The 27,808-nt window shown below is 42.2% G+C and overlaps 1 protein-coding gene across 5 annotated transcripts in view; it reads right to left on the bottom strand.

Annotated features, from left to right (window-relative positions):
* The window catches only part of RIPOR2 (RHO family interacting cell polarization regulator 2), a 3,249,967-nt gene that overhangs the window by 1,191,788 nt on the left and 2,030,371 nt on the right, over positions 1-27,808 (bottom strand). For all 5 annotated transcript variants that reach the window (XM_044067082.1, XM_044067086.1, XM_044067083.1 and 2 more), the window contains one exon: positions 15,243-15,368. In XM_044067082.1, the coding sequence (XP_043923017.1) occupies positions 15,243-15,368 (126 nt within the window). The remainder of the gene's footprint in view (positions 1-15,242; positions 15,369-27,808) is intronic.

Genomic DNA, 27,808 nt, shown 5'->3' with positions numbered 1-27,808 from the left:
TTTCAAGAAAATCTGTGAATAGTATAAAAAAAGAAGTCATGTCTTACCATAACGTTCCATCTGTGTTGTTGATCTTCCATTCATCACGGATGGGTTCGGTTCAGAGCCCTTGGAACAGAGTCGGCCTAATACCAAGCTCGCGTACACCAGAAACTCTCGAGCTAAGCTGCTACCCACATTGCCCTTCTCCCAGTTACCTCAGATCGAGTTTGCATGCAACATATAGATGAAAAGCAGAGGCCATTTCTGTGCAGAAACGCTGAAACACCACAAGGACCCATAAGATCCACCAGGAGCCTTTGGTGGGGGACAGAGGCAGGGTGTGATGAATGGAAGATCAACAACACAGATGGAACGTTATGGTAAGACATAACTTCTTTATCTGATGTTGTTAATCTTTTTCCCATTCATCACTGATGGGACAGAATCCCAAGCTACTTGAAAACCAGAGTGGCCCTTATGGAAGAACATTCCTGAGAACCATTGTGCCGAAGGTCGCTTTTCCCCTGGAGACCAAATCCAATTTGTAATGTTTGATGAAGTATGGGGTTTAGCCCAAATGGCGGCTGCGCAAATGTTGTCCATAGAAGCCCTGGAGTGAAAAACAACAGAAGTTGCAATGGCTCTCGTTGAATGAGCTTTGATATGAACAGGTTTAGATTCATTCACTAGTGAGTATGAAAAAGTAATACATTCTCTGAGCCATTTTGATAAAGTGACTTTTGATATGGCACATCCCATTTTTGGACCAGAAAAGGAGATGAAAAGTTGATCCGACTTGCGGAAAGATTTAGTCCTGTCAAAGTAGAAACATAATTGTCTATGTACGTCCAATCAATGTAGACAGTATTCTCCTTTATTGGAATAATTTGGAAACAACACAGGGAGCTCAATGGACTGGTTAACAGAGAAGTCAGACACCACTTTGGGAAGAAAAGATGGATTAATACGAAGAGATACTCTTGTCTTTATGGAAGATTAGATATGGACTCTTGATACATAAGGCTTGAAATTCCGATATCCATCTAGCTGATGTGACTGCTACCAAAAACGGAGATTTCCATGACAGGAATTTAAGGTCACATGTTGCAGCAGGCTCAAAAAGGGGTAGAGAGAGAGACTGTAATACCATAGAGAGATTACATGTCTCTACAGGCCACCTGATTGGGGGGTCTTTATGGAAAACGCCTTTGAGGAAGGTCTTGCAAAGGTGGGTGGAGATGAGAGAAATGCCATCTGAACCGTTATGAAAACTGGAGATTAGCTGCCAAGTGGACTCTAATAGTAGAAGCTGATGCCCTATTGTCAAACAACCTGAAAAGATATTGAAGTGTAACAGCTGTAGGAGTAGAAAAGGGGTCTAGAATCTGATTATTAGACCAGATAATGAACCTTTTCCACTTATCTCTGTAGAGTTTCCTAGTGGATGGTTTATGGGAGGCCAGAATAATATCGCGAACGGGTGAGGAGAGGGTTTCCTGCCTGGCGATTAACGGAAGTGGAAAAACCAAGCTGTCAAGCTTGAGTGGCCAGATTTGGGGGCGTCAACCCTTGGGGGTGAGAGATTAGGTCCTGATGAGTGTCCAAGATCCATGGAGGTTGTAATAGGTGAGGCCGGAGGGAGGGGAACCATACTTGCAGAGGCCAAAAAGGGGCAATAAGGATCACTTTGCATCTCAACCAAATTGCTTTCTTTAAAAATGGGGGTATCAAAGGAATTGGAGGATAAGCATACAGGAGACCCGCGGGCCAATCGTGAGTCAAAGCATCTCTCGGTAACTCCCCGTCTGGGGGAAATGAGGGCAAAGAAGCTGCTGCATTTGTTGTCTGAAGGGGAAGCAAAAAGATCACAGCAAGGCTGGCCCTAACAGCTGAAAATTTCTGCCGTCACATTCGGATTGAGAGACCAATCATGTGGAAGGAGGATGCATCTGCTCAGCCTGTCCGCAATGACGGAGCTTCCCGGGATATGCGTTGCTATAAGAAAGCGGTTGGAAGCTATCGCCCAATGCCAAATTCTTATGGCTTCTCACCACAGGGGGTAGGATTTGGTCCCTCCTTGTTTGTTTATGCACCAGACTACTGACATATTGTCAGACTGGATTGCAGTTGTTCCCGATGGAAGGAACAGATGAAGTGCCTGCAATGCCAACAGCATCTCTCTCAACTCTAGAACATTGATATGCAGGTTGGCCTCAAAGCTAGACCACATGCCTTGGACTGTCTTTCCCTGAAAATGCCCCCCCACCCTATCATGGAAGCGTCTGTGGCATTGGGTTGAGGAGTCTGGAAGGGGAGACATCAAAGAATTTCACCTGCCCGCATCCACCAAAGAAGATTTTGTTTGCAGGAATTGGTGATGAGGATCTGTGAGTTTAGCGGATGAAGATATGACACCCACTGGGACAAAAGGAGCCATTATAATGGTCACATATGCAATCTTGCCAGAGGAACAATCGGGATGGCTGCTGCCATAGACCCCAGAGCCTATAGAACTTCCCTTGCTGACACCTTCCTTTGACAGAGTATCACTTGCACTTGTAATCTTAACCGCTGAAACCTGCGAGGTGGGAGAGAGACCTGACTTGTTTGAGTAATGAATACTGCTCCTATAAATTCCAATTGCTGGGTAGGATGAAGATTGGATTTTTCCCAATGGACTGTGATGTCTAGAAACTCTGCCAGTGAGTGTGTAGCGGAGGGCCGTGATCAGTAGGTGTTTGGTGGGGGCGGAGAGGAGCCAATCATCGAAATATGGAAACACCTAGAATCCCTGAAGTCTCAGATGAACTGTTACCACTGCTAGGTATTTCGTGAACACTCTAAGCGCCATCGAGAGACCGAATGGCAGGGCTCTGAATTGGTAATGACTGGCTCCTAGCCGGAAGTGGAGACTCCTGGAGCACTTGTCCATTTTGATGTCATAATACGCATCCTGAAGGTCTATTGAGCACATCCAAACACCCTCCCGAAGAAAGGGGAGGACGGATTGTATCATGACCATGCGGAATTTGGTTTGAACCACCTGTTTAGTTGCCTGAGATCCAAAATGGGTCTCCAGTCCCGGGTCTTTTTTGGCACCAAAAAGAATCTTGAGTAGAAACCGGATCCACAATGTTCTGGGGGGACTGGCTGGATGACTCGTTTTTGACACAGCTTTCTTATCTCTGAAGCAGCCTCTTCCCTTTGACTGCGTGGAACATCGGGAAGGTATTTTGAAGGTTTTGGGCAAGATATTAGAGGGATGTAATAGCCTCTGGAAATTATTCTCTGCACCCACCAAATGTTTGTAATAAGAGTGTCAGGCAGTTTGGTGCAGAGAAAAACGAGCCCAGACTGCTTCCAGAGGAAAGCAATTGGGCAGCACTTCAGGAGCACTGATAAGGTTGCCCAGAGAAATCCCTGAAGTCTTGATTTTGGGGATGCCCTCTGCCCCTAAAAGGGCATCTTCCACCAATGGAACCCCCTCTGCCTCTGGGGGAATACTCACCATGTGCACTGCGGAAAGGGCCTTGAGTTTTTTTGTGCCATATCTTTCCACTCCTCTGGTTCTTGAAGGAGCGCTGAGGTTTGGAAAAATGTAGGCCAATGGCAGACAAGTTCTTACCATCTGGTTCATACTTGGCCAGTGTGTCCTTCACTTTAGAATTGAACAAAGCGGACGATTCAATAGGGGCATTTGAAAAAAAAAAAAGACTTGGAGTCCGCAAGGTCACAAATGCGCATCCAGGCATGACGTCTCATAACTACGCTTGCACCTGCAGCTCTAGCCGCCCACCCCTTCAGTTGCGTGGGACAGCAACATCATGGACGAGTTGGAGATGCACTCTAGGGTTAAAAGCTGAGAAGCAACTTTGTTGTGTGCCCAGTCAGAAACTTGACCCGCGAGGGCTCCAGAAAGTTCAGAGATGAGACCCCTTCAGAGCCAAGTAATTCAGAGACCTAACTGCAAAGGTCACTGAAGCAAATACTCGCTTCCCTAATCTGTCCACTTCCCGGGACTCTGTTGGGTGGGTGGAAAGTAGGTCTTTCCTCTGCAAGGTCCTTTTTTGTAGCCACTGCCACCACCATAGCATCTACTGGCAAGCCTCCAGACCAGTGGGGCTGTTCCTCTGGTGGGGAAAGAAATCTTGTCCGGTCTCCAGGGAATGGCCTAAATAGAATCAGGGTTCTTCCACGCACGCTGCACGATGAGCTGGACTAACTCATTGGCAGGTGGGTTCACCCAAGAAGTAGAAGGGCCGAGAGCGGAAAGCCTGCAGGAAGACAGACTCCTGAGGAAGGACTGGAGAGCTTCCAGTCACCCCTCTTCTTCAATACTTCCAGGATGTCTCCAAAGGAGACATAGGGGATGACTGTGGGGACCCTTCCCCATCATCGTAATCCATATCCTCAGTGAGGGACTCCTCCGGGAGTCCAAGTGTTTCCTCTTACATGCCTTCTTCCAAGGAGGTTCTTAAGTGGGAGCGTCTGAAGAAGACTCTGAAGGGAAATTACCCTGGACAGGGGTTTCCTGAGGCTTGTGCTCTCCATGTCCTGGGGAGGTGGCCCATGGTAGCTGTAGCTGAGAGGGAACACAGGGAAGATCAGACAGAGGAGGAGCGCTTCCAGTAGCAAAGACCCTATCCATCACCTGGAAAGCTGGTCTGCCAGAAGAGGAATGGGAGCCCGGAACAGAGGAAAACAATCTCGGAACCGGGGTCACACCCTACTCAGCGCTGCCTGCTCCCGGGGATAGAGCCCCAAGCAAGTTTGAGGCAGGTGCCATCCCCATATCTTAGGAAGGAACAAATAAAAAAACTTGGAACCATAGTGGGAACCGAGGGTTCCACCCCCCCCCAACCATGAGATTGAGGAAGGGATGGCTCCATAGGAACTGAAACCCAAAGGGGAGCTTCAGAGAGAGTCACTGTCGGAGCAGAGGAAAGGGTTTCTACCAAGGATGTTGGAACTCTAGGCCTCAGAACCGAAGGATCCGAGTGAGGAGAATAAGTGGGAGTCATGGGGGCAATAGACCCAAAACCTGAAGTGGGATGGGTTTTTGGAAAATCTGTAATCCCTCTGGCTGTCAACAGCTGATCCAACAGGTGCACCATATCCAATTCAGATAGATTCCTGGTGGACCTTGCAGACAGTCCAGAAGGGGAATCGGGTCAGACCAAAAAAGGGCTATAAGCCTAACCAGAAAAGGGGTCCAATGACAGAAAGTACTGGGTCCATGGTGTTTGAAATGTTGGCACCAAAGATTCCAACTTGGAGACAGGTAGTAGGGGAACTAATGGTGCTGATAAGGACTCGGCGCCAAAGAAATACTTGGTGTAGAAGTTATAATTGGCTCCAAGGGGATGGTTGGAACAGACTTTGGTGCGGTGAGGTCGGTGCCGAGGCTACCGAAGACAATAATGTTGGAGCTGAAGTTATTATAGTTGGTTGGTACCCGTAGATGTCAGTACCGAAGGCAGCGCAGCAGTAGAAGTCATCTTAATGTCCACAGAGGCCACTGGAGCTGAGCTCGGAACTGGAATAGTTGGAGCTGAGAGAGCAATCTTATGCTCTGTAAAAGACTTGTGGGCCTTATGTTTGTGGGACTTACCCTTATTACCAGTTGGTGAAGAGGGATTGGAATGTGGACGTTTCTTGTCCTTCAATGGAGGGGTTAAGACCTCCAACACAGAAACGGCCTCTGAGAAAGGTGAAGATAGTAGGCCTTTCAAGATAAGCTTGTTTTTCCTTTCATTCAGCATCCGCTGACTAAACCTTAGACAAATCTGGCAAGGAGGTTTCACAGACAAGTGGGAAACCCCCAGACAACAGACACAATTCATCATGTAAGTCGCTGCTGGGGAGTTTGCCATTGCAGGAAGTGCAATGTTTGAACCCCGAAGTCCCTTTATCAGACATATCCAATACACAACCAAACAAATCTTAAAAAAAAAAAAAAAAAAAAAAAAAAAAAAAAAAAATAAAAAGGTGCAGAAGAGAAACGGAGAAATACCAATGATGGAAAGAGATACCTGAGGGTAGAGCTAGATATAGGAATAAGGTAGACAAAAAGTTAGATCAGAAAAAATTTGAAAATACAGTAATTTTTTCTAAAAATATGACAGCTGGTGAGCTCTGTGTAACGCTGCTATATGGCTGCATGACAAAATATCTGAGGTAACTGGGAGAACGGCATTGTGGGTAGCAGCTTAGCTTGAGAGTTTTTGGTGTACACGAGCTTGGTACTAGGACGACTCTGTTCCGAGGGCTAAAAACCGAACACCCATCAGAGATGAATGGGAAGAAGATTAACAACATCAGATCTAACATTTGTAAAATTGGAGTAAATAGGATTAATCCCCAGAAAAGGGGTGAATAAAGGTGGAAAGTACATTATGTACAATGTATACATTCATGTAATTAGCAGGTTAGGTATGTAGAGTGCAATTACATTTCCAATTATGGGAGAGGTAGGAATGGAGCTGTGTTTTAAAATGTTCAAAGTTTTTGGAAATTCTTAGAGAAGGAGGGAGATAATTCCATTTTTGGCTAAGGAAAAAGAAAGGAGAAGCTGACCAGCGGGAAGATTTGGTTTGTATACAGTAATTAGATTTTGGTGGGCAGATCTTAGAGTTCTTTGTGGGGTGTATGATGGTAAGATGTTTGTTAGTGCTGGGCATTTAGTTGGTTTAAAAATTAGCTTGTGGGCTGTAAGTGAGTTGGAGGTAGTCAAGGTAGTTGGGAAGTTCTAGCCAATTCAGCAGGTGGAGAGATGTACAGTGGTGGACGGAGTATTTGGAGGCAAATTTTGAGATTTTGTTGTAACAGATTTCCGGTTTGGAAGAAATAGAGGAAGATAGGTTGGTTAGTATGGGAGCACCATACAATAGTGACGGCAGTAAGTAGGTAGAGACGAGTGTCTGCCTTGTAGAAGGGGAGAGAAAGTGGAAGTTTCTGTACAGTATGCCAAGTTTCTGATGTGTTTTCTTAATATTTAACTGAATATATGCATATCAAATCGTAGGTGTTCATCAATAGTAACCCCAAGAAGTTTAGCAAAAGGAACAACTTCAATAGTGGAGTTGGCATGGCTGACAATATTTTAAGAAGTTTTGTTGAGAGGGAGGGATTTTGAGGGAGAGAATAGTAGAATTTTAGATTTGTTGGCATTCAGAGAGAGGTGGTTTTGAAGCATCCAGTTCTCAGTTTGAGTTTTTGATTGGAGCTCGGGGTGGTTAGAAGCAGAGCAGACTAAAGTTGAGTCGTCTGCGTATTGTACTATCAGTGTTAGGAATGACTGCATGGAAATCATTAATAAATACATTAAAGAGCATTGGACAGAGTATGGATCGCTGGGGTACCCTGGTCAGGGTAGGTAGGAAGGCTGAGGTGCCAGTTTTCCATTTCACGGCCTGAGATCTGTCAGACAGGAAGCTGCTGAATCAGGTAAGGGTGCTTTGAGAGAGATTAAGGTTAGCAAGGTGGTTTAGGAGGTGGGTATGGGAGACTGTGTCAAAAGCCTTGGAGAGGTCAAGGAGGACTGTGGATACAAGTTCTCCAGAGTCACGGACATGGTTTACTATGTCCAGGAAAGAGAGAAGAGCAGTTACTGTGCTATGGCCATGAAGGAAACCATGTTGTGTAGGGGTGAGGAGTTGGTTATTGGTAAGAAAAGGCATGAGCTGGAGGTGGATGTATTTTTCAAGAATTTTTGAAATTGGGGAGAGAATGGCTATGGGTCAGAAGTTAGAGATTATTTTTGCCTCCTTTGTGGAGGGGTAGGATAAAGGCTGCATGCCACAGTTTGGGTACATATGATTTCTGTATGGATCTATTAATGAGAATGCTAATGGGGATGGCAATACAGTCTGCTACAACTTTTAGAATGAGTGAGGGGATATTGCCAGGGGCAATGGAGCATCGCTTAGAGAAAATTTTTTTTTTATGTATGAGGTGGAGATGGGTTTGAGATGAAATGTGGGAGGAGTGTTAGGGATGGAAAGTTGGGGGAGGGGTTGTGGTTTGGGATGGTCCTGGTGAGTTCTGATATAGAGTTAGTAAAGGAGTTGAACAGAGTAGCTATTTCTGGGTCAGATTTACTGGTGTCAGGGCAAGGATTGTTTCTTGTACCTGGGTTCAGAAGAGAGTTGATGGAGCTTCAGAACTGTTTGGGGTTTTTGGAATGATTAGACTGGAGTTTAGTATAGTAAAATTTTTTATCTTTTATAATTTGTTTTTTGGCTAGGGTGCGGAGTTGCTTATATTTAAGAAGAGTGTCAGGGTGCCTATTGTGATGGTGAAGTTTCCAGGTCTCGTCTCTTTGTTGCATAAGTGTTTTGGTATCTTTAGTTAGCCACAGGGAAGAATTGGGTTTCATACGTTTTTGTTCTTGGTGTGGCTTGGGAGTTTAGGGTATCGAAGAAGGTTGAGTTGAATTCTATGGCGTCATCTAGGGGGGAGAGTATTTAGATTGTCCCAGTTTGTTAGTTTGAGAGAATTGGCGAAAGTTGTGTGGTTAAAGTTCATAAGGTTTTGTGTATGGATATATTGGTGTAGGTGAGGAGTTGCTCTATGGATGAAAGCTGGCAAGTAGACACTAATGGATTCTGGTAAGATGCCTGTGTGTGAGATTTTATTTGGGTGGGAGACTAGGATCCAGTCAAGAGTGGAGCCTGGGAGGCTGTTTTTATTAGGTCTGGTAATGGCATTTTTAAGTTGAGTGAAACTGAATAGATTGATCAATATGGAGGGATTATTGTTATTAATTTTGTTCCAGTCAATGTTCACATCCCCTATTATGTATGTCTCAAGCTTAGTTATGGCCCATAGAAGAATTTCTTCAAGTGTAGTGGTATTGTTTCCAGGGGGATATAGAGGGCCATAACACAAATGCTTTTATGGTTATTCATTTTGAGTATTCCTATGACTAGTTCAGCTTTGTTGAACTGAGGAATAGGATTTTGGCAGGGAGTGAAGAAAAGTAGGCTAGAGTAGATTAAGGCTACTCCTTCTCCTTTCCTATTATGGCGGTCATATCTGAGTGCTTGAAACCCAGGGGGTAGGATTTCAGAGTCAGAAATGTGGGTTTTAGCCACATCTCAGAGACAACTATTATGTCAGGTAGGGTATGGTATAGCCAGGCATGGAAGTGGGCTGCTTTGTTTTTTAGACTCTGGGCATTAATGGTTAGTCGTGTGAAATATTTAGGGTTGGTAATATTGGTTGCGATAGGGGGAGTAAGGATTGTTGCTGGTATTAGGTCTGGTTGGGGTGCATGTCTCCTGCTAAGCAAAGGCAGTCAAAGGAGGATGGGAGCAGGAGCTTGGGTTTGCTCCTTGAGTTTTGTGGGAAGTGCAATATTTGTTTTAGGTATGTGATGTTTTATTGAGGAGGGTAGAAGTTTTGGTTTGAAGTAGTGGAGTGGGTGTGGTTGAACTAGAGAGGAGGATATAGTGTGAAAGTGAGATCTGGCAGGGTAATGATGGGAGTTGGGAGTGGTGGTGGGGGATGGGAAAGAGAGGGGGAGTTTGCAAGAGGAATAAGAGGTAGCATGGAATAGAGGAATTAGAAGAAGTAAGCTGAGAGGGGGGTGAGAAGGGTTTGGGAAAGTGAAGAAAGCATGGTTAATTGGTGTGAGGTAGGTATAAAGGAAGTAGGATGTTAGGGGGTGTGTGAGAGTGTAAGAGGGAGTATAGATACGAGTATAGGACCTTATGATTTGGGATGGGGGAGTGGGTAGTTAATTAGTGGAGGATGGGTAGGGGAGGAGATAATGTGGAGATGTGATTGGACTGGTTGAGAGAGGAAGGGCAGGGGAATATTGGCTAGAATAAATGTAGGAGTAGGGGGGTGGGTGGAAATTGGGGGCAGGGTAAGGGAGCGGAGTGAGCCCACAGGGCGAATGGAGCGAGTAGAGCCAAGTGAGAGGATGGCTTATCAGGAGTCAATCAGTGTAATGGTGTCTGGCATATGGAATAAGGAGTATGCAAGATGCCATGAACCCCAGGGCTTGCAGGATTTCCCTTGCAAAAAGCTGGGGCCTGGTGGCCAGTTGAAAGAAGTAAGTTGATAGGAAACTTTTGTTTCTCTGGTGTTAGGCACGCCATCTGGGATGCTGTGTCCAGACTTGCTCCCAGGAAGATTATCCTTTTGGCTGGTACCTGTTTGGATTTCTTTTCATTGATTGTGTACCCTTAAGGAGGTTAGTAGGTCCTTTACAAAGGCCAGATCTTTGAGCAGCTTTTCCTGGGTGTCTGCCTGAATAAGGCAGTCATCTAACTAGGAATAAATTTGAATATTTTTGTCTGCAAAAACAAATGGCCAGAGCCAGAAAACTCTGGGAGCAGTAGATAAGCTAAAGGGAAGTGCAGAGAACTGAAAGTGTTGAGATCCTGCCCTGAAGCAAAGATATTTTCTGTAGGACTCCCTGATGGGAATGTGGAGGTAGGCCTCATTTAGGTTCAGGGTGACTAGCCAAACGTCCTTGGACAGCATGGGTAGCAGCTGCTGGAGGGTGAGCATTTTGATTTTTGGGATCACCAGGAAGGTGTTTACAATGGACAGGTCAAGGATGGGGTGCCAGGTGCCCTCTTTTCTGGGTACCAGGAAAAAGTCTGGAGTAGAAGCCTTGGCCTATCTGCTCTGCAGGAATGTGTTCTACTGCTCCCAAGGAGAGCAGGGTATGGATTTGGTTTTAAGCCTCTGCTAACTGATTTGGTGGTAGATCTGGGAAACCTTTGGGGGTTGGAAGGGTGTAGGAGGAGAATTTGTACCCCTGAGACACAATGTTCAGAACCCATTGGTCCTTGGTAATGGTGGCCCAGGTGCTTGAGTGAAGGGAGAATTTTCCTCCTAGGGGTATGTGATGGTGGGCAGAGGCAAGACAGGGAGGGGGGTGAGTCATTGTGAGCTTTTGCCATAAGGGGGTGGCTGAGAACTCCCTGGTTTTGAAGTGCAGGCAGTCCACTGCTTAGATCTCTGCAACCTATGGGACTGCTGTCTTGGAGGTCTTATTCCACTGGGCCTTAGCTGGCCTTGTTTACTAGGAGCTTGAAAGGACCAGTGCTTGGAAGGAAAATGCCTGCTGAACCTAGGGGGCTGTACCTGTAAGAAATCTTTACAGTCTGCATAGATTTTGCTTTTTCTTCCATCTTTTTTAACACCTCTTCTGCTTTAGCAACAAATAAGTTATCTTTGTGCAAGGGTGCATCCAACAATTTTGATTTAACATGGTCTGGCAGGGGATGTTCCTTAAGCCATGATGTCTTCTAATGAAAGATCCAGTGACTGCTGCCCTGCAAGAAGCTTCTAGGGCATCAAAACCGCAGTACAAAGTGTGCTTAGTTACTTGACCAGCAGATTGCATTAATTCCTGTAAATCTTTAGATTCTGCCTATGGAGGAAAGGAGGATTTTTTTTGTTTAAGAAGTTCCGAGGTATGTTGCTGCTATTTAAAGCATATGGAACTGATAATCGAGTGCTCTGATAACAAGAGTAGCTGAGGTGTTTACTTTTTTACCCTATCTGTCCAGTGCTCTGGAATCCCTGCCTGAAGGGGTGGGATTCTCAGCTGAAGTAGCTTTAACCCCCTTTTGGGCCTTGAGCACTGACCTCAGGGTCCATTGTTGGGTTTTTAGAGAGATATTTTTGAGAGTCAGTGACTCTGTAGTACCTGTCTGGCTTCCTGGGAGCAAGAGGGAGGGCATCTGGAGTCAAGCCGGATTCAAGGAAGACATCTACCATATCAAGGACTGGGGGGATGGCCACGGGTCTGTGCTGTGGAAGGTCCAAGAACTCTCAGTTTCTTAAGACTATGGGTAGTCTTGACTCTCCCATTTGAAATGCTCCCTTAAGGTATGCAGGGTTTCCCCAAAGGAAAAATCCTCTGGGGGAGAGGCTGAAGGAATAGATTCTTCTGCATCAGAATCCTCATATGTAGAGACAGGCTGCATGAATTCATAGTCAGATGGATCAGATTCATCTCACTCTCGTTCAGTCAAAACTTGTGGAGACAGCTCTCTCTCTTTTTGAGGGAGTGGCTTGGCTTTCCCTAATCAGCATGATAGGGTCCTCTGTCCTTCGAAGCATTTGTGACTGAGGCAAGGGAGCAGGTGCCAAAGGATAGCTGGAAGCTAGTTTCTTGGGGGTGGTTCGACCCCTGGGCCTAAGGAACTCAGTTGGTTTAGAAAGAATGGAAGCCATGAAAGGAGGTGTTGGTTTATGTCTGGATTCGGTGTTATGAATGACTTCCTCAGAACCTGGTGCCTGCACAGCAGCTCTGGACCCATCTAAGGTAGAGACGACCACAGGATCCTTAGACGAAGAGTTATGCGGCATACTGGACTCTGAAAGGGTCTTGGTAAAGGCCTGCAAATTAACTGAAGCGGGCATCAGGGGGTGTGAAATTGCCTCACCGAATTCCAGAGGACTGACGACCAGATTGGCGGTAGCTTCATCGGAAGGTTTAGTCTTGTGCGGTCTGTCTCTGTCTATCTTTTTTTCGGGAGGTCTGCTGTCGTATGGCTTATGGAAACAATATTGGAATTTGAGGACTGTAAACAGAAATATCTAGCTACAATAAGGGCCTGATGACAAATAGTTCTGGCGTTAAAGCACAGAACCGTCAACGAGGGACGTCGTGGTCTGGGACTAGACAAGTGATGCAGTAGGAGTGGTAGTCCCGGTGTGGTATTTGCTTTCCACAGGCGAGACAATTAACTTTTTCTGACATTGGTTAGTGCAAGAAAAAAGGATCCTCAATGGGGTACTTAGCTTTCAAAGACTTCAATTCAGAAACAAAAATCTGGTAGCGGCCGACCGGCACATATGTGAACTGCTTCTGCTTCAGGCTCCATGGCAAGAAAGACTGATGTAATGGCATCAGCTGCCTTCCTTTATACTCCTGACGACCTGATGTCAGTCTTCAAGTGACGGCAACTAACGCAGAAATACTAAGTCTCTGGTATTCAGGACGGCTGAGGGCTACCCCAGCAGGAATAACCCAAATGTGATGACTGCAACAGTGAAATACGAAGAACATCGTTTGTTAAATTTTTACTTTTTGGGACCGTCATTTCATTTTTAACAAACAAGTTTATGCCTGTGCTTATGAGGACTTTCTGTGAGGAAAAGTTTTACACTCCAATTTAAGTAAAATGGGAAAAAATGTTTTAGGATCAGTCTAAAACCAAGACGATATGAAAGAAGCTACCAGACTCTCTAAGAAGAGATCGGTATTGTTTTGTTAAATTGTAAATGTTGCAAACTGTGTAAAAGACAAAAAATGGTACTATACAACAGATGTTTGCAAAATATGCAAATATTTGAAAGAAAGCCATGGTTCAACGTGCGATTCAGAGGCTAAGGACCTCCCAGAAAGGTCATAGCTAGCTCTTTCCCAGGTCCCAATATCCCAATAAAGTCCTTTTCCTAACCATTCAACAGTACTTTTTTAAAAGCTCAAAAGTTTTGCCATGCAAATAGTGATAAGCAGTCCGTCACATCTCTTTGTTACTCTGATTTCACACAGTGCCTTTCCTTTTGTGGTCCTGCAGTCCTTAGTGACTTATGCCCAATGTAACTTCATTAATGTTATCATGCACATATTTGTACATCCAAATAAGGTCACATCTATACAGATTATGATAAAGTGAAAACAGTTTTAGCTTCCTTAGTCATCCCTCATACTCTAGGATTCTCAATGGTCAGCATCTTTTTGTAAAGTATCTTTCCACTTTCTCCAGGTTAAAAATATGTTTTAGGTTCGCAGATAATTACTAGACTAACAGCCCCAAGGGGCCTTTTTAAGTCTAGCCATGCTTCCCAAATATATCCAACAAGCTTTGGTACCCTGGGGTTATTTTAGAGGGCATATGGACATGCATGTCTGAGAGAGACATTGGTGTTAGACCAGGGTAAAAGTCCGATTTCTGAACCACTGGTCCAAGTTGCATTTAAATTGGTTTAGTGAAGAACTCTGCTTCACATGGATAGAAAGTCTGTTCCAGAGAAGGGCTAGTCTGAGATAAGTACCTATCCCTCCAACATGTCCTACTTATGTTGCAGATGAGGTTCACTTCCCTTAGATCAGGTAACTCTGATGTTTTTCAGATGGGCAACAGGTTGTCATGGGAAGCCTACACCATATTCTAGTACTGATCTCACTAGGCTCAAATAGGGGTAGAAGCACTAGACTACTACTGGAGGATACTGACTACAAAGATGAGTTTTGTAACCCATTTCTAATCTGAATGCAATTGCTCCTTGAATTCCATATTTTTAGATATTAACATGCCAAAGTTTCGTATTTTGAAATCAGCTCACTAGCAAAATACTTTCTGCATTATCCGTACCTATGTGTAACATCTTACATTTGTTTATATTAATTGATACCTTATTATTTGAGACCAATTAAGAGATAATCAAAGTGTCTGAAAACAAGCCTGACTGGCAGTGTTGGTCACAAGACTTGCAACTTTCACACCTAACATTTACTGTCGAAAGGCTAAGTTGACAAACATATAAAACAAATATGGGCCCAAAACAGAGCCCTGTCGAATGTCATATATGACATCATACAAACATGACATGGTATTTTCAATTTCAACTACAAATTTCTTACCCTTCAGCCAAACACAAAAGTACTAATATTCCCCTTCTTTGGTGGTGGTATTATTGAGTTGTGTGAAACAGAGATGAAAATGCATGATAGGTTGATATATACTATGTCCGCTGGCATGCCACTATCAGATGCTTTGATGACCTCCAAGTACAAAGATCAAGTTGATTACTCAACTGGCTTTTGCAAAACCATGTTGGTGTATTTCCATATGAAGTAACATTTCAGATTTTATTACAAACTGAAGAATCACATATGCAAACGCTTAAACAATACTTTTTTAAACTTGGTGGTCTGTAATTTGCAATCCTGGCCATTGTACTGATTTATGTGCTGCTGGTACTACTTATGTCCTTTTCCACTATTCTGGAACATAATCTGCAATTGGCGTAAGTTGCTCAAACTTGATTAAATGACTCAATGCTGTACAAAAAATAGCCGCAGATTCCATCTGGATCTGAAACATGTTCTAATGTGTTCATTAGTAGTAGCTACACTGTAAAGAATACTAAAGACATACAGATTGGCTTAACCATAGACTTAAAGTGCATATTAAGAGGACATTTTGCCAACCGATATTCAGTTTAGACTACAGTACAGAAAGCCAGCACTAGTATCTAATTCAATATGCTCAGTTATTTACCTTAATGGAAATTAGTTCATTAACGAGTGGCTGAAAAACAATTTCTTCTCCATCCCAGCTCTGCTTGCCATTGCCTTCTATCTTGCCTTTTAGTTTCCATCGTTGTCTGCCATATCGCATGAAAATCTACACAATAAAGAAATATACATCTTTATCCATTTTAAATAAAATGTATACTTTTCACCTAGAAACAGCATCAGATGTTATAACAGTGTATTATAACTTCAGTTTTCATGATTGCTTAAAGTAAAATGACAGGCTGCCCAGTTGCTGCCTAACAGTAAAGAAAACCCATTCTAGAAATGCATTACATATCCAAGTTTAACACCAAAGCAACTGGTCTAACCTAGGGCAACTGCAAAAGAAGTGTAATGCTATAAAGTTGGTCAGTCTTACTGTAAAAGTTGCAGCACTAACATGCATAATACTTACACAGTTACTTAAGCACACTGCCTATATATTACTGCCATCTTAATGGCAGTAAACATTAATTCACCTCTACACTATTCTTCTTGAAATGAACAGTACTTGGCTAATCCCTGCCTATGCATTACATACATCTTGTTACATGGCACATGGCATGGCAAGAAAAATCAGGCTCAAGTTAACCAAACCACACAATCTCTTACACATTTCAAAGTGGTGCTAAAAGTCCTGTATCCTTTAAATATCTCTTGATGCTGGAAATGCATCTCATTTAACAGGGATAAAAGGGTGGTCATGATTTTATGCATCAATGACCTAAATTATTTAAAAAACAACTATTATTAAAACATCCTGCTTACAGCCATCTTAAGAAATCTCAGCTATGTACAGCTGAGTGCAAGAATATTCACCATTACAGTAGATCCTGATTCAAAGAAACTGAAAATTTTGGGTGTGAATGAGGGATTTTTGTTCTTATCGACATCTTAATCCCAAAAGCACACCAAATATGGTTTACCAACTAAGAGAACTTGCAACTCAGATACTCATCTTGCAGACATCAGAGCTAACAGAACAGAGTTCTATGTAATGAACCTTAAATATAGCTGATGTGCAGGTTCAGATGAAGATGTATTTAACTTTTCCAGGAAGGAGCAAAACATTTGTTAGGATTGTTACACAGGAGGTTACTATCCAAAACAGTTTACTATGAAAACACTGAAGGAAGGAAACACTCATGGGCAGACATACAGAAATGGCTGCAAGATATATCTTGACAAAGTAGTATGAAGGCCAGAGGATAGTAACTCTCACAAATATTTGAGCACCAATTGTACATTCAGCGATAGAGCCTTGGTTTGGACAGGCACCAACTAGAAAATTATTCCACGTGTCAAGATACAATTTTCAAGTAGCAGGACTTCTTACCTACTTTAGTATTTGCTACATGTCCTCTAAAAGAGGTGCCCAAAAGGCATCAGGAATTCAGGCAGATAATTTAAGAAGCTTTAAACTGGGTGTTATCAAACTCCCCATTGTCTTTTGTGAGCAGATCCACAGAATAAGGAACACTGTGGTAACTGTTCTTGGCTAATTCCACAAAAAGGGAGAACCAATATTGCCTGTTCCAAAAAGGGGTCACCACAAATATTTTTGGATAGTCCTTCAGAATCACCATGAATATTGGTGGAAAGGGTAGAAATACATGAAGAAACATTCTCCCGCAAGGGAATGAAAAAAAAAAATCTGTTAAGTTGTCTGTTTTGAAAGCAGACCAATAGATCGATTTGAGATATTCCCAAGAATTGGAACAACTGGAAGATCCCCACATACAAAATACATTCATGAGGGTGTGGCCTGATCCAGCTAAGTCGGTCTGCCACTATGTTTTGCTCTGATGGAATGCAATATGTTTGGAGGGTTAAAGAATGCTGAAGAGCTAACTTCCAAGTAAGTATAGCCAGCCTGTATGGACTATGTTCACCCAGCCTGCTGATGTGCCACATCATTGTGGTGTTGTCTATGATCATCAGGAGAGGTCCAGGGGACCACAGGCGACAATGACGTTAAAAGACATGGATCACAACCCAACTCTCTTTCAAAATGATGCGTTTTGGTCTGTCTGAAGAAACCTACAGGCCTTGCATTTTTACCCTTATAGGAACTGCATGTCAAGGAAATTCTGAGGCATCTGTAGTTACAGATTAACCTGGAAGATACAGAGAAAAGGGGGGACACACAATGCTTGTATCTGTAGTTTACAGGAGTATGGCTCTATTTACACAAAGCCCAAGATAGGTATCTGAAAATCTAAAGTATGTAAGTGTTGGAGCAGTGTGTTTTGGTATACCACAGAATCATTCTCATGTAGAAACTAGTGAGAGGAATCATAAGAATCACAGATGCCATGAACTCCAGAATCCTGAGAAACTCTCTGACTTTAGTGAGAGACTGAATTGAGAAGATCAGGAAGGTTTCCAGATGAAACTCCACCTTCTTACATTTGCTGTGTAGTGTCTATAAGATATCCTAGAAGTAGATCTACCGAAGCATATATAGGAAAGAAGATTACATTTTCCGGTGAGTAAAAACACAGAACTTGACCTTCACTAATGGATCGCTATGTTGTACAGGATGTTACAGTTCCGGTGATTTTCCAAAGGCTTTAAGGAATGCATTTTTTGCCTCTTCGGCATATCTGGTTTCATTGCATTAACGTGCTCGGGTAACGCATTTGGAACTTTATTCCCTTTCTAATTAGTTCAGCACAAAACGGAGATACCTTTTGTATGTTTTCCTTGATAGAAAGTGGAAGGTCTTGTAAGAAGGTTAGCATGTGATTATTCCAAGTGAAGGATTTTTTTTTGGCCTCTAAAAGTAATCTTTGTGCATCTTGGAAGTTAAGTAGTTTGGTGTAAACTTGACGTGGAGCCTTGGCGTTTATGAAGGGCGCGATGGGCTCTTTCAATTGTTATATCCGATGTGATACCCTCCGAGCGTAAAAGCATCTCAAAGATCTGCTTGGTTATGCTTAGCAAGTCAGGATTTTCATATTTCTCAGGGAGTTCCCTAATCAAAATGTTGTTGTGCCGGCTTCTTGCCTCGAGGTCCATTAACTTTTGCTGCAGATCATTTAGGGAGGTCGTTTTGGCTTTAAGCTCATCAGATAAAGTTTGGATTTGAGATTCATTAGATTGGGTTTTGTGTTAACGGGTGTTCACCCTGTCGGCAATTTGATTAACAGTGTTCCCAAATTTGGTAAGTTGCTCAGAGAACCCTTGAATAGCCGAATGAATGGGTTGGAGAGCTTGTTTAAGTTCATTAAGGACGTTAACAGAAAATGGATAAGATCCATCATAGCAGCGGGCGACAGCTCAAACTCAAAGGGGGTGGGGCCATTATAATAAAAAAATAATTCCAAGGGGTGATCACAGAATCTAAATCTGATAAAAATGGAAGATGGTGCCTTTTCACATCCATAAACCCAGACTCTTGACAAACTAGTTCTTTTCTTAAATTTATATGGTCCCTGTACGCAACAACAAGATTTCATTATGGAGATCTAGAACATTCTTTGCACATTCAAAATCACCAGTATATACTAGATGGAGACGGGAATGCAGTCAGACCCAGCCTTAGATCGCACAAGTAATTCAACCTCGTACAATTTCCAAGCCTCATTAGCTCTGGGGGAACTAATGTCTGATTTGAACCTTATAGATTCAATCTCATTTAGTGATAATTTAACTAAAGACAACATTTATACATACTACTCGAAATGCACCACCACCTGGTCTCGCTTGGATTTTTTCATAATCTCAGAATCCTTAACAAATCTTAGACTAAACTTTTATTCAGAGCATAGATTCCTATCAGATCATGCTGGAATCTCTCTCAATCTAACCTTCACAAATAGAATGCCTTTGAAACCCATCTATGGTAACTGGACGTTAAACAATAATTTACTCTAACAAAGTCATAATCCAAGAAATCAATGACACTTTAGCAGACCTTGACACCAACCTTGAGATGTCTCAAATACCCCTAGACATCCAATGGGTGGCTTGCAAATCAAAACTAAGAAGGATGTTGATCCAAAAGGCTTCATATTACAAAAAAGTTAACAAGAAGTAGGAAGTTAAACTGATTTCGAACCTAACTAACCTAGAAAAGAAACATAAGTCCAGACCCCGAGACAGATATCTGATCAAGAACACTCAGAGAATTACTAGAACTCCACCAACAAAATTACTCCCTTCAAGAACAAAAACTCATAGCTACCTACTCCAAATGGGTACAAATTCCATCTAAGATACTAGCGAGAATAATTAACAATAAACATGGTTCTTCCAGAATCTCCATCTTACATTACCAAAATAAATTTTATAAATCAGAGTTGTTCTACACCCTTTACTCGGATGTCTATGGCAGAAAAGAAGATAACCCTCTAAATTCTCATATGGAGAACTATCTGAATGCTATTATCTTCCCATCCCTGAATAAAAATCAAGAACTCTCCTTTCTGCACCTCTCGAACATCCAGAGATTCTAGATGTCATTAGCAATCTTAAACTTGGCAAATCCCCTGGCCCTGATCGGTTTACTAATAATTTCTATAAAGCTTTCAGCCAAAGAATTTCTTCTATTCTTCTAAAAGTGTTTAACTTTATTAAAAACAATGGGATAACCGTCCTGCATTGGAATAACTCAAAAACAATCCTGATCTTAAAAAATAAACACGACAAAGCTAATCCCCATAACTACAGGCCCATTTCCCAAATAAATGTTGATATAAAAATCTTCTCCTCTTATCCTTAGACTTAAAAAAATTTATGCCTTATTTAATATCCCCAGATCAGGCAGGTTTTATGTGTAACAGGCAGATATGGGAGAACACCCTAACACTTGACTCCCTAATGCAAATTACAAAAAAAAAAAGACAAGAACCTGATTTATGCTTAAACACAAGATGCCTGCAAGGCATTTGACAGGGTAAATTAGGATTTTTTGTTCCTAACCATCTCTCATTTCAACATACTCAAAGATTTCTCAGACACAATAAAATTACTGTACAATAATTCCTCCACCTATATCTATGTGAATAAAAGGCTGTCTAACCTAATTAGGATTACAACCAAAACAAGACAAGGCTGCCCATTGTCTCCCTTCCTCTGACATATTAATTGAACCTTTTTTCTTATATATTTTGAAAAACACATACCACTCGATACCAAACATACTAAATACTAAAATAATGTTATCTGCCTTCACTGACTACCTTAATTTATATTTTCAATATCCCAACACTGACCTGGGAAAAATCACAAATGCTATTAACTTCTCTAAGGTTTCAGATTATCAGGTCAACCAAAAGAAGTCACATTTTTCCAATCAACCCTTCAAACCACAAAATCAAAATCAATTTTTTCCCAGAATCTCCTTTTCAAACAACCTATCACCTTAATTATCTCGGAATTTGTTTTGAGCACAATCATGCTTCCATGATTCAGAATACCCTCCATAGAGCATGGTCCAAAATAGTACCAGACCTCCACAGATGGCAGCACATGAATCTTACTCTGTTATCCAAAGCTGCGATAGTGAAAATGAATGTTCTGCCCAGACTTCTTTACCAATTTAACGCATCAAACCTTACTATTCCACGTAGTCTCTTTTCTAGAATGAACAAAAAATAGCCAAATGTATCTGGTTTCCTAAATCAGTTAGGATATCCTACTCAAAGTTAGCTTACCCAAAGGTAAAAGGAAGCCTCAGTCTACCAGATCTCCAACTGTATTATATGATTATATGCGCTAATAAAATTGTGACTATATCAAATTTTAACTGGGAAGATTACACATCCCCCCTCATGGGTTAAAATCTGGCACCAACACGTAGTCACCAACATTAACCCAAAAGCTCTCCCCTTTCTTTTCCCTGCAGCCATTAGTACTTCTAAAATAAGTAATACTTTGAAACACAAGATCAGATTGTTCCAGAATCTGATAGGATCCATTAATCTTGATAAAACCCTTCCTCCTCCAACTTCTCCATCTAAATCCAAACATTAGAATCAACAAAAAAACTGTCAACCTCACTGGCCTCCCCCTCATCAAGGATTATTTGGTATGGGATCTTTTCAAATTTAGGAACAAAAGTCTCCCTGATCTAAGAGTAATTCTCAAAGTCAATAACAAATACACGGTTATCCTTCGACAACTCAGAGAATTAATATCACAATTCGGCAATCTACTCACCAGCTGCCAAGACATTAATAGATTGTGTTTAATTATAACTAATCTCTCAAGTGCAGAGAAAATGCTCTCCAGATCCTACAACCTAATCAACTCTATAAAGCATAACTCGGCTTGCCTTTTCTCTAAATACTGGGATGAACAGGATACCAAATTTACAGAGAAACAAAAGTTATCTACAATCAGAAACCATAGAACTATCCCCCTTTAAGAAACTCATTTATATACAATTAATGATCAATAATAACTATTTTACACCTTCTGTTTTGATCCCAAAATTTCCCCTTCTTGCCCCTTCTTGCACTTGCTGTTCTTTTCCAAAGGCTGACCTTCTTCATCCACTATGGTTCTGTAAACATACCCACAAATTTGGTGCTCTTTAAAAGTACGCCTAGAAAAAATGGGATATCACAAATCTACTCTCTCCTGGGAAACCACCATACTTCACATACCCACCCTTAAGTTACCTAAACTAAAACATCATGTACTAATTACACTCTGCTCTCTTGTCAAATTATACATCATTAAAAACTGGTTAGATCGTACTAAACTATGTTGGAAGGTGTTCAAAGAGATGGCATTTAAATACATTTCTGCGCAAAAGCTTATCATAAAAGGGCTCAAGAAAAAAGCTTACTATCAAGAATTTTGGAAACTCCTACTTGACCAAATTTTAAGCGATTAACTATGTTCGAGGTCTAGTTTCTGAGATATTTTTTTTTATAGCTCCCTCTCCCTGGGTTATTTGGAGATCCACTCGTGTTTCTCATAGAATTGTTTCTTCTCTCTTAGCCTATTCTAAGTGCATGGTAGCACCTTTGTAAATTTTGTAAATTGTGTATATAACTTAGTTTTTAGATATGTTTAGATAGTGTCATCATTTGTCATACCTGCCTTTGTTTACAATGACATTTACCTACTCATGGAATTATTGTAATGTTTTTGATATCTGTAAAAATCAATAAAAAGTTATTTGAGAAAAATAAAAGATATCCTAGAAGTATAACCTGGTATGACGTGGTCAAGGAAGATTTATGAATGTTTACCTAGAATCCCAGATTAATCATAAGAGTTGAAAGTCATGTTAAGGACTCTTGCTGGTGGCAGAAGGCTCTGCAAAGATAAACATGTTATCCAAATAAGGAAAACAAAATAAGTACCGTTCAGTCTGCTATAACCTACAACTGGAACTGGACACTTTGTAAACACACTTGAAAGCAACAGATAACCCAAATTCAATGCAGAGAAATGAACATGTGACCCAAACCCAAGCTTTCAAAGATCTTTAAGTCCTATGTTACTATAAAGCTTCCCTGTGGAATACAAGGTAACAAGACTGTAAAGGGTCAGCATCTTTAAAACTGGAATTTCCCCATACTGAAATTGGAAGAAAAAATTTAAAACTGGTCCCCAAGAAGGCTAGCTCTTTGGAATAAGAAGCATTCTGGAATGGAAGCCTTTGTCTGTAGAATAAATGGCACTGATTCTAGGCCTACTATGGTGAGCAAAGCTAAAGATCTTGAGGAAAATTTCTGTTTGATTCAAAGGAACTCTCTTGACACAAGATTTTTGTATCCAGTGCCAACTGTATCCCTCCTGAACCACTATTATTTCCACAAGACTATCACAGTCTGATGCTAAAAGGGAATTAACACAGCCAGTTGTTAGGACACGTTTTAAGAGACAGACAGGTGGTGAGGGGAAGGAAGGAGACATGCTAGCACAGCTATCCTGAATTTGCATACTGTGCCTTTGTTGGAAAGGTTCCTGTTCATAGGTTAGTACTAGGCTAATGGCCCTGCAGCCAATACCAGCCTAACCCAAGAACATACCCAGTCGTCCTGTTGCCAGACTTTAGTTCATTGTATCCCTATCGAGCACGGCTGTTGAAATGATCACCAGGATGAATTTCCCGTTACCCATCCATTCATCAAGATTTTTCTTGAAGAGGGCCAGTGAGGTGCTCTGCTTGACTTGAATAGGGAGTTTATTCCAGAGTATGGGTAGTCTCCGAGTTAGGAACCTGTCCCTCCAGCAGGTTCTGTCTATTGTGGTGATGAAGGTGAAGTCCTTGGACTGTGTGGTGTGGAGGGATTGGTTCTTTTTCAGATGAAAAATGTCTAATAACACTGGATCCAACATGGCTTTGTATGCCAAACAGAGATCGCCTCTAAGTAGGCGATATGAGATGGAGTATAGCTGTAGTTTTTTTGAGTCTGCCCATATAGGGCATGTGTTTTGAGTTCTAGGATCCTATTTGTGAGGAATTTCTGTGGCCTCTCCAGTTGTTGCAGGTGTCTAGTGAGATACATGCCAAATGGGGCATTGTACTCTATAATGGGTTTAATGAGGGATGAGTAGAGAGGGATTATGACCTCTTTCTTCCTGGATGAGAAACACTTTGTAATGAGGTGTGCCACATAGAAAGACTTTCTAACGACAGTGTCCACATGGCTGTCGAAGGAGAGGTCACTATCCACTAGTGTCCCTAGATCTCTCATCACACTCTGGGTGTTGAGAAAGCTATTGTCAATGTGGTAGTTCGTGGGCACAGAGTTTTTCCTGAAGGGGATGATGATGCACTTTTTGTCATTGAGCTTAAGACCATGGTTCTGGCATGAGTCATTGGTGTCTGTGAGGTCTTTTTGTAGGATGTCAACATCAGCTTGAGAGTCAGTGATGGCTCCCAGTTTGCAGTCATCTGAGAACGTGGTCAACCAGAGTCCTTCTTATGATGTAGAGGCTGATGTCTAGGTTGGTGAGTCTGTCAATGATCGCTAAGTGGGGGATGGTATCGAAGGCCTTGGCCAGATCAAGGTAGGCTGTATGGACTGACTTGCCTTAATTGTCCGCTCTGGTGACAGATTTGAAGAAGTCTATCAGGCTGAGCAGACATGATCTGCCCTTCACAAACCCAAACTATGAGGAATCCAGGGTTTGAAGGTTCCCAATATCCATATTTATGAGGTCCATAATGATATGCTCCATGGCCTTACAGATCAGGCTAGTCAGGCTGATGGGACGGTAGTTTCTTGGGTCAGTAGTCGCTTTCCCTTTGTGGAGAGGAATGACTGTAGCGGTGTGCCATTCAGTGGGAACAAAGCCTGAAGTGAGGCTGTGGTTGAACAGGGCACTCAGGTGAGGTGCCAGTTCCCTTTGTAATTCATGTAGCACGCAGCCAGGTATATTATCAGGTCCCATGGAAGCCGCATTTTTGGCTTTGGATGGTGTGGCTTCTATATAAGCCGCTGTGATATCGGGGATTTGGCATTTCTTTGGTATTGGAATGGGCCCTTTTGGGGTGGGGTGGGGGGTAAAGTTTGCACTAAACCTGTCTGCCAAGATGTTGGCAATATCTGTTTGTTCAGTATAAGTGGTGCCATTGTGTAGAAGTTCAGCGCACCCCTGTGTATTGTTATGCAAGTTCTTGACATAACTAAAGAATGCCTTGTGGTTATCTTTAGCATCTATTGCAATTTTGTTTTCATAACTAGCTTTGGATGTTTTGATTAGTGATCTCAGTTTTTTGCTGAGACTTGCAAGGGAATTTTTCCAGTCTTGGGACTTTGCCCTTTCCTTTTCTGCAACAGTTTTTTCTTCTGTTGTAGAGTTAGTTAATGGCAGGGGACCACCAGATTGGCTTCCTTTTTTTGGAGGACATGATCTTGGTTCTGTTAGGTATGGCCTGATCCATGCACTTGTGTAAATGCTCATACAGCGCCTTGGTGTATGTTTCAGCGGCCATATATCCTTTCCCTGTTTGCGTGGGTGACGTGAAGTTTGACACTTCTGTCTTTAGAAGCACCAAATTGGCTTTGGAGAAGTTTTTCACTCTGGTTTCCTTTGGGGGGGGGGGGGGTCGGATTTGGATATAGACTGTGATTAATTTATGGTCAGATCTGACCAGGGAGGAGTTGATCATTGGTGTAGAGCAGCGGTTTCCCATGTTTGTAATAACCGGATCGAGAATGTTTCTACCTCTGGTGGGGGTGAGAATGAGTTGATCCAGGGCGGTGGAGTTAATGAATTCCAGAAATCATTGAGCAATTGAGTTGGAGCAGGAGTAGTTTTCCCAGCTAATGGAGGGTTAAAGTCTTCCAGTAGAAGGGTATTGGGTTGAACTTTAATGCTTTGTTGAGGAATGTAGAGTGGGTTTTTTGGGACACTGGGGGGAGGGGGTCTACTGCAGGCTACAACCTGGATTGCAGTTTTATCCAGTGTTAGTTGTACCTGTAATATCGCCGATGCATTATGTTGGGCAACCGAGGTGTGCATATCCTTTATGAAGATGGATATGCCACTTCCTTTGGGGCTTCGATCCACACCTCCTTTGGGGTTTCGGTCCAGATTTGGGAGGTGAATGGTGTGATATGTTCTGCAGCCTGGTAGTGCTGGGGTGCTCCGTGGAGCCTTGAACCAGGTCTCTGTTATGGCACAGAGGTCGATATTCTCCAGTTTTAGGAGTGACTCGAGTAAGTGCATTTTGAGATTTAGGCTTCTAGCGCTGAGTAGCATTACCTCCGGTTGTGTTTGTTTGCAGTTTTTATGGTGGTAATTTTGTCTTCAGGCCATTGCCTAAAAAAGGCACTACAGGGGTCTTAGCCAATATCCAATATCCCAAGGGTGACAGATGTAGGCCATCTCTGGCAAAGCATCGAGGCGACAGACAGATACTGGATCCCCTTTGAATGACACCAGAAACTTAGCCAATTGCTGAAGTCAGTCATTTTCTGCTTGTACTGCAGTATCATTCTAGGTGATGGTAGTATGCTACTCAGGGCTAGGGTCATACCTGCCTGGGCTACACAATCCGGGAGATCCTCCATGAATGCATTATGTGGTGGATCCTGGCACTAGACAGGCATCTGACAGTAACTTTCTCCTTATTTAATCTAGTGAATGGGACGTCAGTGTGCCTTACTATAGAGTCACCAATGATTAGTGTATTGGGTAGACTGTTTTGCTGTAGGGACTTGGCTTGAGTGGCACACTGTTTATGTGGGCTATGTATCATGGAGGTTGTGTTTGGGTGAGATAGCTGCTTGTATTTTTGCCTCAGAGGTCTTTGCTGTTTGGGTATATTTTTATTGAGAACCACTGCAAAAGTGGGTGTGTTTTTTGTGTTACTATGTGAGAGGTGTGGTGATGTGCGATCCGGTGAGCTGTGTGTTCTATGATGTGTGGAATGTATGTTAACCTTCTCCTCTAGACTGGCTAGCCCAGTCTTGGTTTGAGAGCGTGGCTTCCAGTTTGGTTATGTATGTGCATCTCTCACAAGTAGATGTATTAGTAGGTAGGAGGAGGGAGTTGTCTGTGTACATGAGGCAGTTGCTACATTGCCTCAGGATGCCAAGGTTCACCAGGTTAATAGGAGAAAGTGTAGGGCACTGACCCTTAGACATGCCTGGATAGGTACTTAGTATTTAAGTACTGTAGCTGTTATGCAAGTACTATAGTTCTGTAGCTATTAAAGTACTGAAGCTGTTTCTGTTAGAGCTATTAGCAGTTTGTATGACTACAGTTGTAGCTGCAAAAGGTTCTGAGCAATTGCTGTGTTTAGAGATCTGATATGAGTGCTCAGAGATGAAAGTTAGCAAGATCCAAGGGAAAATTTGAGCAGCAGACTTTAGGGCACCGGCAATAGTTTACTCTAGCTTAGCGGCGCTGCATGACACGCAAACACAATTTTTTAAAATCAGAAAGTTGAAAGGGATCGAAGCAGCTCAAAACAGTCAATAAAAAACAATTCCTGAGCTAGAAACCACTCCTCTAGCGATAGACAGACTGCCCTGAACCTACCACTCCCACTGATAAGCTTCTTCTATCTCTGCAAGGTCTGGAGAACACAAAACACAGTCCTGAAATCAGCACGTCTGAGATGCAGACTATTCTAGTTTGAGAAAATGTGGGAAAAATAAGCAAGTAGATAGGATTTTTTATTTTTGTTTGTTGTCGTTCTCCTGTCATCATTATTTGTTTCTTCAGTGAAGAACAGGATTTGGCATAGTTGAAAGATATGAAAAATCTTACAAATTCCCTAAACTAATCTCACTCTTTCATCAAATTGTTTGTGGACCTGAACTACCGACGGCTCAAATAAAACCTTTCTCTAAAACTGAATTCAAAACTTCTAGACTATTTTAACATAAATCTTCTGAACTCGTACCGAGGCATACCTCCCCAAACAAAAGCAGAACAGAGGCCCTGGACACAGCGTCTGCTCAATTATATATATCTTTAAGGTATGTTTAGATAATACTGACAAGTCAAAAACAGTAAGATTAAGACAGGCATGAATTTTCACATATGGCATTCATAGTTAAGGATTCTATATGCCCAAGTGGAAGAACAATTTATAAAACTAAATATGTCCCAAAACCTACAAGG

This window comes from Protopterus annectens, chromosome 3.part1 (genome assembly GCF_019279795.1).
Source record: "Protopterus annectens isolate FY-2018-M chromosome 3.part1, PAN1.0, whole genome shotgun sequence".
NCBI lineage: Eukaryota > Metazoa > Chordata > Ceratodontiformes > Protopteridae > Protopterus > Protopterus annectens.
Note: the sequence above shows the minus strand (reverse complement) of the source record. Positions and strands in the feature narration are given on the sequence as shown.